A 10752-nucleotide genomic window follows, 5' to 3' on the forward strand; every position below is an offset into this window, starting at 1 on the left:
GATCTGACTTCCCTTTCATAAACCCAGTAATAAAGTAAAATGTGTTTGTGTTCACTTTGTTGAAGTGCACTCAAACTTCATAGCTGCTTCCTTTTCCGAACTACTGTATGTGATTTTTTTTTTTTTTGTGTGTGTGTAAAATCATTTACATTTACATTTCTGGCATTTGGCAGACGCTCTTATCCAGAGCGACGTACAAAAGTGCTTTAAAGTCTCTGTCAATGAATAGATTAACGCTGGTTCAACAGAATAGAAATAGAAACTACTGCAAATGCTTCTGTTTGGCCTTCTCTTTCAATTTAACACAAAAGCTTTCATTACAGCTGATATTATCAGCAGCATCTTGAGCAAAAAGTACAGTAGGATCTTAAAAATATTTCTATGCATTTGAGCATTTCTTAGTATTTGGTAGTTCCTTTTTTAACGGCTTTGTGCACTCGAGCTGAACACAACTGAAGAGATACTACATGTAGTATCTGATTTTTTCCCCATTGATTTTCTTTCAATTTTTTCCCCATTGATTTTCTCTCAATTTTCTTCCTAATTTAGTCGCAGACATATCATGGCCATTTCCCACCCACCAGGTAGCTCTCCCTCATCACAAGACAGCTACTAACCTGGGAGGTCAGAGGTTAACACGCGTTTCCTCTAAGGCATGTGAAGCGAGCCAACCACATCATTTCAAATTGCTGCATAACAGATTCTGAGGAAATGAAGGCTTGATGGGAGACTGAGAGAGAGAATATGCCTGATCAGAATAACCAAGAGGAAATGTATAGATATTAAACTTTCCGTTAACAAAGCATCTGCCCACGTCCAGGGCTTGTTTGTCCATCTCAACATTTTCACCAATGTTTCCCCCCCCTGCTGATTGATGTATGATAACAGCATGGTGTTGCACAGTCTACCTACACTGTTAGGTGGTAATGCTCCCCACTGCACCCCCATGAAGATCAATAATACACAGTAAAATGACAGCATAAGCTTTTAAGCCACCTAAAAGGAGTTGGGTCTTAGCTCTAATCTCACTTTCACACGAAACAGTCGTTAAAATGAAGACCTTTCATTTGGATTTCTCTTGCTATTGATCCATCATTGATAACATCTTTTGAATAGACAGAGGTCTTAGTAAAAGTAATTATTACGCTGAGTATGTGTGTAGTAGAAGCGGCATGTTGCTGCATAAGGAGGAATCGTCAATAGGGCTGTTTGAATGCCATTCTTTTCAGGACGCTGAAATGAAGGTTAGCAAAATTGCTTTAACCTTCAGTATGGTCAGATGCAATCAATTTCAAAGGTGAATCTATTATGCGGACAGTTCTGAATAGCCTGTTGATGCCAGGTATTAAGAACAGAATGCTTACAGCAATTAGGGGAATTATACTTGTTATTAGCAACGTAAAGAAGCAATGTGGGTTCATACAGTGATGCTGCGTGGGTTTATCTAACTGGCAAATTATAATGTCTGTAATAGCTTTAGTAATGCCAGGATGGCCGTGTGAAATTCTCTAGAAAACGTGCATGTTGCTGTGAATAATTCTTACATTTCCACATTTCATCTAATGGATAGATTTTACACTAAAATAAGCGAAAAAGAAAATGAATATACATACTGATCAACAGATAAAAAGGTTAGCTGAGATTAGGAAACGAATCATCGTGGTCTCCTTTGCACTCTCAGTCTAAAATGAAGTATTTACACAGACTAGAGGAACACTGTGCTGCTCTCTTTTGCAATCAATAATAATTTTGCAATTATTGCACCACTGGAGGGTGATCATTGTTATTCATGAAGCAATTTGTATGGCTGCTCCAAATTCTTATGTAGTTCACAGTGATTATGTTATAAAGCCTGTTATTTCAGCCACTGTAATTACTGTTTATCAAATAGCGTTCCTGGTGATGCATCAAGCAGAATATGTTCAGTATGTTGCAAATATATCTAGACAAGACTGTTCTTACGAAGTATGAGAGCGAGCCATGAACCATTTTTTGACCTGAAAATATTTGCACACAGTACTGACAATGTAGGAACAATTTAACACAATATTAAGCACAATTTTTGTACATATTGTATGCCTAGCTGATTGTTTTGTTATTTCTCTAATGTACACAGTAGATGTTTTTATGTAACCTGCATAACATATCCAATTTAATGAAATAAAAAAAAGGCGAGCATACTGACGACAACAAAGTGGCTGTATTCGCTTAACAGGTAAGTTAAAGAAAGACTTCTCCCATTGTGAACACTAGAACAATAATGTGTGCACATAGACCAGTGTGTGGAATGACACCGCTTATTTCTTGCTCTATCAAAGTAAACCATATTAAAAGAACTACAAAACGACAAGTTTGGTCAAAGTACAACCGATCCATTTAAAACATTCAAGCTAATAAATAAATTACAATATTTGCATATCTCTCAGTGAAAAGCCAACGCTGCCACAATAGTAAAGACACAAACCCAATAATCAGATCACTTGATCAACCCGTTTGTTCTCCTGTACTTCACAATACATCTGCTACATAATTCCTTTTTTTTTTTTTTTTTGGATCCAGTCTTAAGACAAAATCATTGACCATCAAGCAATATACAATAAGGTTATCCAAAATCATGCAAAATGAGAAGAAACATTTTATCACTGAAACACCTTTCTTGAAAATAAACAGAATAAATTATATTTAAAATATTTCACTCCCATATTCCCAAATATTAGTATTATTTTTAGTAGTAGTAAATTTCTAATAATTACTACTAATTCAAATTAGTGTGCCCAATAATGCCAACTTATCATGGCTAATTGAGCATCAGGTTAACTTTAACTTTTACCCTGTTAGGTTTTACATCATATAACCAAAAGTTAAACAAGCAGACATGAATAAAAAGAAATCCCAGAGTTATTGATATTCCATAGGCATAAATTGTGTATCAGCATATGTCTCCGTGCTTTCGAACCAGCTGCTCCATCTGTAGCTCTTCTCTGACTGTGGTTCCTTCACACACCATGTAGATTGTATTCTCAGGGAGGTTATTTGGCTTAGAGCCACGGCATGCCTGGGATGTATTGCATGCCTGAAGAAACTGATTTACCTCCTGTTTAAATGGCTTGCTGAAGGTGTAATAGATTAGCGGGTTGTACACAGTGGAAGTCTTGGCAAAGAGGCAGGGCAACATACTGACAAAAGGAGTGATGGAGGAAGTTGAGTAGATCGACCATAAGCTCACGATCCCATAGGGAGTCCAACAACCGATGAAACCAGCGCTGATTAGAATCGCAATCTACAAGAAAGATATTAAAGAGGGGTATTTTATTTACTTTATATAAAGTATATTTATCATGACAGTACTTTTAATTCACAGACCAAGGGTGATAAATAAGGTAGATATCCTACAATTTTAAACATTTTATTGAAAGGTGATTCAGATTTATGTATATCACGCCTTAGGTGACAGTATTATTTGTTAAAAGACCTATAGATCTCAGCACTGAGTATTAATTATATATTTTACATATATATACATAATGCTACAACCAATATTTCAATGAGATACCAATTCAACTAATATACACTCACTGTCCACTTTATTAGGAACACCTATACACTTGCACAGTCATGTATTTGTCTAATCAGCCAGTCATATGACAGCAGCACAATATATACAACATAAATTTATACAGATACAGTCCAATAGCTTTATATTCACATCAGACATCAGAATGCAATAAAAAATGATCATGGCATTGATTTTGGTATCAAATGGGCTGGTTTAAGTATTTCATAAACTGCTGATCTTCTGAAATTATGAAATCTTTAAACCAGCCCAATGTCTAGTTACTGAAGCTCAGACCTGTATCTTCACCATTCTTCTATTACTCTGCTGCTACATGATTGTCTGATTAGTTAACTCCATGAATGTGCAGGTGGATGGTGAGTGTAGATATAATTATAAATAAGTTATCTGATTTACGTGTCTTTATAACTTACCAACATGAGCCGGCGCTGCATTTTAACTTTGTTCTGGATGATGTTGCCATTCTGTAGAGACTTGTAGGAGAAATGGAGTCGGAGGGTGATGCCAAAGTAGCAGCAAATGATGATGATGGCTGGGATGGCCAGGTTCATGGTAAACATGCTGATAACAAAGGATGGGCTGTGTTCTTTCATTTCTGCCCAGGCCAGAGTGCAGGACAGGCCGAAGGGCTCGGGGCCATACGCGCCCCAGCCGATCAAAGGAAACATTGCCCATAAGAATGCATACAGCCACGTGCCTGCCAACAACACCTGCACCGTCCTTTTATTAATTATCTCCGCTAAACACACAAACACAAAAAATATAGACTAATGAATGAAGAGTCAAAAATACAAAGTCACTTTCCTTCTGAATTACTTCTTTTTGTTCTTAGGCTATTTACGTCTTGTTTTTTTTAATACATATGAATTCTGTATGTATGTATGTACATATTTACACTGATCAGGCATAACATTATGAGCACTGAGAGGTAAAGTGAATAACACTGATTATCTCCTCATCATGTCACCTGTTAGTGGGTGGGATATATTAGGCAGCAAGTGAACATTTTTTCCCTCAAAGTTGATGTGTTAGAAGCAGGAAAAATGGACAAGCAAAAGGATTTGAGTGAGTTGGACATGCTGCCTATTTGGCATCCTGACTCTTGTGCACCGCGCCAACAGTGGACCCCTGAGCATCAGAACTAGACCAGGGATCAATAGAAGAAGGTGGCCTGGTTTGATGAATCACGTTTTCTTTAACATCACGTGGATGGCCGGGTGTGTGTGCCTACCAGGGGAACACACGGCACCAGGATGCACTATGGGAAGAAGGCAAGCCGGCGGAGGCAGTTTCATGCTTTGGGCAATGTTCTGCTAGGAATCCTTGGGTCCTGCCATCCATGTGTATGTTAACATCTTGGTGCCAGATAACACAGCACACCTTCAGGGATCTAGTGGAGGCCATGCCTCGACGGGGGTCAGGGCTGTTTTAGCAGCAAAAGGGGGACAAACACAATATTAGGCAGGTGGTCATAATGTTATAACTGATCGGTGTATGTATGTATGTAATTATGGCTCTTTGTGACCAGATCTTGAACCAACAAAGAATGAAAGTTTTGGACCTACATACTGTATTTATTAAACAATTCTCTCAAAAGCAGCTGCAGACATTTACAATGCTTTATAATGTTGTCCTTTAACTTATAGGTAAGACACTTTCTGTTAACTTTTCATTTAATTTTTTCACATATCTGTATCTACCTATTTCTTCCCTTTTTTATTTTCCTTTACAACCTCATTTCTTTTGGTCTTCAGAAAGCAAATCTTGTTTGAAAATTGATATTGAATTGATATTGAACAAATTTGAGTTTTTATAGAATAAAAATGCCCTATATTAAGAAATTACAGTACAGTAATGAGTACAGTATTGAACTTTTGGATTTCTGCCCTATTTTGAGATTTTGTAATCTTTATTGGTATTAATTCAAACTGGGATATACAGCTAATGGAGGATAAAATTACAGTAACATTGGGAAGAAGCTAGCATCTCCCTATGAGCCTCTTCCAACTATGGAAAATCAGGCTTTAGGTAGCTGATCGAAAATGGTAAATAAACACACATTAAGCTGATATTTTGAGTTGTAATGTATCTCATTTTCTCTCCTACCATAAGCAACATTTTGTGGTACTTCAGAGTAAAATATGCAAATTGGTTACTCAGCTATTGTAGCATTTCATACACTTGATTAAAAAGTAGCTAAATTTCCAAGTTGCATAGTCCAGTTTAAGAATAGATTCCTGCAGTACTCACGGTGAGACTGTAGGGTCGTGGATGCAGTGAAGCGCACTATAGCCATGACTGTCAGGGTCGCCACACTGGCTACACCAAAGAAGAACCCCATCCAGCCGTAGTAAATACAGGTGGCATCACCCCCTAACCAGGAATGATTCCATGATGAGGCTACAGAAAGAGGGTACATTGAGACTGCTGCACCAAGATCTGTCACTGCCAGATTCACGCTGAGGAGCTCTGGGGGCTTCATCTGAGATGATCTCTTGTATGCCATTAAAAGGACCAGGAGATTCCCCACAATGGACAAAATAGCTAAATATGACACAAAGGAAAGAAAGAGCAAAGGTTCCATTTATTACAGCAAAATTGGCTACAAAAACCGTCCAGAAAAATAGACCACATATATAAAGATCTTGTTACCATTTATAGTTACTAAAACATTGAAACAGCCTTTAGACGGCCTCTAGTTGTCTGTTGGACCCCATCCTATCCACAATATATGGACAGATTTTGTCCCATGACCTTGTGTAGCTTGAACTTGGTGAACTTTTCATTTCATTTTTAGCTCAAAAATCCTCCTCTCCTCTTCCTCTGTATCCTTGAACATTCTGTATTGTACAGCAATCAGACTCTCAATTCACCCAGCCTTTTCTATTATACTCTTATCAGTCCTTTTTTATGTTTGTTTTTCTATGTGTCTTTTCATGACCAGTCATTCTCTTGGAAAGGTTCAGCCAGCCATGGCTTACAATGTTTCATGATTGCCTACACACTAAACTAAGCTGGTTCTGTGTCTTTGACAGATAAGGATTGCATTTTGATTACCTGGACATGGACTGTATGTAAACTAAGTTGAAAAATAACCCTTTAATTATTCTTAATAGTCAGTCCCATTTACTATATGACTGCTATTTAATCAGTAGAGGTTTAGACCACCCATTAAGGTTGATGTGACAAAGTTTTTCATCTTGCAGCCAATCACAACAAAGTTCATTTAAAATATACTGAATATACTAAAATATATCTTAAATGTGACCAGTAAAAAGCAATTACGGCATAATGAAACATAAAAACCACACATTACAGTATTATGTGTGCAGAAGACACATTAATGCATATTAAGAAAATTCAGAAATCAACCAATTAGGTCAACATTTTATTAACATCATATACAGGTAAAGGTGTTTAGCTTTTAATAGACTTCAAACTTTTAGGGCTAGGAAATACAATGCAAATACATTGAACAAAATTGGATCTGAAGATATTACACAAGAGATATTTGATATAGATGTCTTATTATGCATTGTAATCCTTTTTAAATAAAAAGCCAAACAATTTATTTGGACATAAAATTCTGTGTCCTGTCATCAACCCTTCTATTAGCAAAGCATACAGTATGCTAATCTCAGCCAGCAACATTGTTCTCAAAATTCTAAACACTGTTTCACATTTTCACAAGATTCTTTCGCTCAATATCAAGCACAAGCTAGTCATTAAGTTCAGTCCTATGTATTCAATATTCCTAACTCAAATCCTGAACACATCACAAGCTTATTTGTTATTTAAACTCTCCACAGCAAAATTGTTCATACTCAAATTATACAATCTCAGGATGAATAAATATGAAGTGTCTAGTTTTTTTGTTATGAAAAAGACTTGCCCTAGATTAATAATAAAAAAAAAACAACAAGAAACGAGAAAACAAAAGGGAGACCTGCTGCTCATTCATCTGTAACTTATCAACATATGCATAAAGGCAGAAAGGTCATTGCTGGAGGCTTACCAGAGCAAATGGGTATTGCAATGGTTTCCCTAGTAACACCTGGCTAGTGTGAGACATACAAACTCCATAACTAGCTATAAATCAGACCACAAATCAGAACCTCATCTGCATGTGCCTGCAAGATCTATGGGGCTATTTCTTATTTAGGGGGTATTTAGGGCACTCTATAGTATGTGCCCTTTGGTGAACCCACCACTGTAGTGGCATCAGCAGCAGTCTTTTTACGCCTAACCCCTTGTGTTGATAGTGAGGACCAATTACAGCAAATGAGTTTCGTTTAAAGCAGGAAGCCGCATGCTGATGTAATGAGAGACAAAGTTTTTCAAATAAAGTAAGGGTCATGGAGTGCTTTTCTTATTAATTTATCTTGTCATTATGCACCGTTAAAGTCAGATGATGTGTGAACCAGGAAAATGACTTCCTGAGTCAAGTCTGATTAACATGTAAAGCCTACTTACACGTTATTTTAATACTATGGAGCTACTGTGTGCAGTCAGATAATTTCACCTTGCTAAAACATTTGTACTTGTCAGTAGGATGTGCTTTGTTAAAGGAATTAATGAAATGATTATGAAATTCATTCTTCTCTGAATAGGAAATGAAGCTTCTCAATATCAAAGGTATACATTTTTCTTTGATTAATAGCAGGATTTCTTCTTCTTTAAATTTTGTTCAAGCAGAACGACATTCATAAGGACCTAACCTCAAAGAAAATCAAGCCATAGGGTACTGTTTTTATCTAGTGAAATCATCCATCATACTGTCTAGGGAGGCATTTTTTCTTCGTTTTCTCTGAATTTGCATTGGAAACAAGTATTTCACAAGTTATTTCTGATGTACAGATATTATATACCCCATAATACCCCTTCCCTCTCCCATTCTCCACAATATATCTTGAAATTGAAATGGTTGTGTGTATCACAGCAGCACTTTAATATACACTGACTGAGCAATTCATTATGAACACTATACTCTCGTTCTATTACATCCCAGATATGTTTTATTGGATTTACATCTGGTGACTGGAAAAGACACTGAAATGATTGTCATGCTTATGAAACCAGCTTTTGTGACATGGTACGTTATCATTCTGAATTATTGATTAGAAGATGGTAAATTGTGGCCATAAAGGGAGGCGCATGGTCAGCAGCAATACTCAAATAGGCTATGACATTGAAGTGATGAGTGTTTGACATTAACAAGCCCAAAGTGTGCCAAGAAATCCTTCCCCACTCCATCACACCACCTCCACCAGCCTGAACTGTTGATACAAGGCAGGTTAAGCTTCTGGTGCCAAATTCTGACCTGTGTGTCTCAGCAGAAATCAGGACTCATCAGACCAGGTCCACTGCAGCCTCAGCTTTCTGTTATTGGCTGACAGAAGTGAAACCTGGCATGGTTTTCTGCTGTTGTAGCCTTTCTGCCTCAATGTTTGTCATGCTGTGCATTCTGAGATGCTTTTCTGCTCACCACAATTGTACAATCTGGTCATTCTTTGTTGTCATCTCTCATCAAGGTATCTCCACCTAGACGTGCCACTAACTGGCCCCTTTTCTTTAGTGCAGTAAACTCTAGTGACTGTTTTGCATGAAAATCTTAAGAGAACAGCAGTTATAGAAATACTCGGACCAGCCAGTCTGGCACAAACAATCAAGGCACAATCAAAATCAGTGAGATTCTATATTTTCCCCACATGAACATTTTATCCAATTTGGATCATTTTATAAATTGCAATGCTGCCACATGATTGGCTGATTAAATAATGCCTGAATGAATGAATAGGTATACAGGTGTTTGTAATAAAGTGCTCAGTGAATTAATTAATTTATTTATTTGTTGTTTTGTTTTTTTATTCAACACTATTTCAACAGATGCAACCCAGAAAAATAGGATTTTTAGACTTTTTACAAGTATGCAGGTTATTGAAAAAAAAAAATTATTGGCGCAGTGATTAAAATAAAATGCATTCTTCCAGCAATAAAATAAACTAAAATAAACAGACAGTAATGTATTCAATATACACTTTAATTAATTATTAAAATTAAATTTTACCTATGAACAGCAGAAAGGCCCCGGCTCCATAATCCACCGCTGGAGAAAGTTTGGAAGAATAGATATCCATTAGAAATTGGATTTATTAATTTTTTTGCTTTCCCAGAGAGTGTAAAACGGAGTGAAGGAGCAGATTTGCGTAATTATCCAGTATAGTGTCATTCGCGAACAGGTCGACTCTCTTTCAGGTGAAGGTTAAGAGCCGACTCTTCAATGATTCTCTATATGTCTCTAAGACATTCTCCAGTGAGTCTTCTCACCAGATGCGCTGCCATCGATTTAGAGCCAGATTTATTGGGTACAGCGCGCTTGTGTGCGTGCGCACGAGCGTGCGCCCTTACGTGTGCGCTCTCGCGTGTGTTTGTGTGTGTGTGTGTGTGTGTGTATGTGCACTTGACAGGGCGATTGTACTGCGATTTGATGCAATAATGCATGTATGAGATGTACTGAAAAATAAGAAAAAATGTGCGTGTGTTACGCGTAGACAGAGCAGCACAATACTGCACATGAGAAAGCATTTGACGCGCCATTTTACATGTTTTATTTTTCACTTTAACAGATTTTATACTTAGCACATTTTTAATTCAAGGCTGTAATAAGATTGTGTTGCACAACTGACATACAAAGAACGGGTTTTGAATTTTGGGAGTCTTTTGGGAAAGTCGGTTCTTATTAGATAAGGACTATGTTCACATCAGCCATGGTGAATGGTGAAAAAAAAAGCGATCTCAGTGATTTTGCCATTAGCGTGATTGTTGTTGTCAGATATGCTGGTTTGAGTATTTCTATAACTGCTGATCTCCTGAGATTTTCATGCATAGTCTCTAGAATTTACTCAGAATGGTACAATAAAGGGAAAAAAAAACATCCAGTGAGCAGCAGTTCTGTGGACAGAAGTTGATGAAAGGTCAACTGAAGATGGCCAGATGTACAACTGCGATGAGCAGAAAAGCATCTCCGAATGCCCAACGCGTTGAACCATGAGGTGAATGGGTTTCAACAGCAGAAGACCACTTTGAGTCAGCCAGGAACAGAAAGCTGTCTTCAGTGACATGCACATAATTAGTAACAAATCAGTCATCTAAAAGTTTCACAAACATGATAATTAGTT

At 37.2% G+C, this 10752-nt stretch overlaps 1 protein-coding gene across 1 annotated transcript; it reads right to left on the reverse strand.

Moving 5' to 3' along the window:
* Position 1: 1 nt before the first annotated feature.
* LOC131346141 (opsin-5-like) lies at positions 2-9981 on the reverse strand. The gene is made up of 4 exons (XM_058379507.1): positions 9642-9981; positions 5825-6118; positions 3988-4313; positions 2-3280 (listed from the first exon to the last, which is right to left on the reverse strand). Exons 1-4 carry the CDS (start codon positions 9709-9711, stop codon positions 2930-2932), a joined length of 1041 nt encoding a protein of 346 aa, XP_058235490.1. The 5' UTR covers positions 9712-9981; the 3' UTR covers positions 2-2929.
* Between the last annotated feature and the right edge of the window lie 771 nt (positions 9982-10752).

Source organism: Hemibagrus wyckioides, linkage group LG25 (genome assembly GCF_019097595.1).
Source record: "Hemibagrus wyckioides isolate EC202008001 linkage group LG25, SWU_Hwy_1.0, whole genome shotgun sequence".
NCBI lineage: Eukaryota > Metazoa > Chordata > Actinopteri > Siluriformes > Bagridae > Hemibagrus > Hemibagrus wyckioides.

What these genes read in the sequence shown, in the direction of transcription:
- LOC131346141 (XM_058379507.1), bottom strand. Translation starts at nt 9,711, where the DNA reads ATGGATATCTATTCTTCCAAACTTTCTCCAGCGGTGGATTATGGAGCC. An exon ending in GGCCTTTCTGCTGTTCATAG is followed by an intron (nt 6,119 to 9,641) that starts GTAAAATTTAAT and finishes TGTCATATTTAG; the next exon opens with CTATTTTGTCCATTGTGGGG. An exon ending in CACGACCCTACAGTCTCACC is followed by an intron (nt 4,314 to 5,824) that starts GTGAGTACTGCA and finishes TTGTGTGTTTAG; the next exon opens with CGGAGATAATTAATAAAAGG.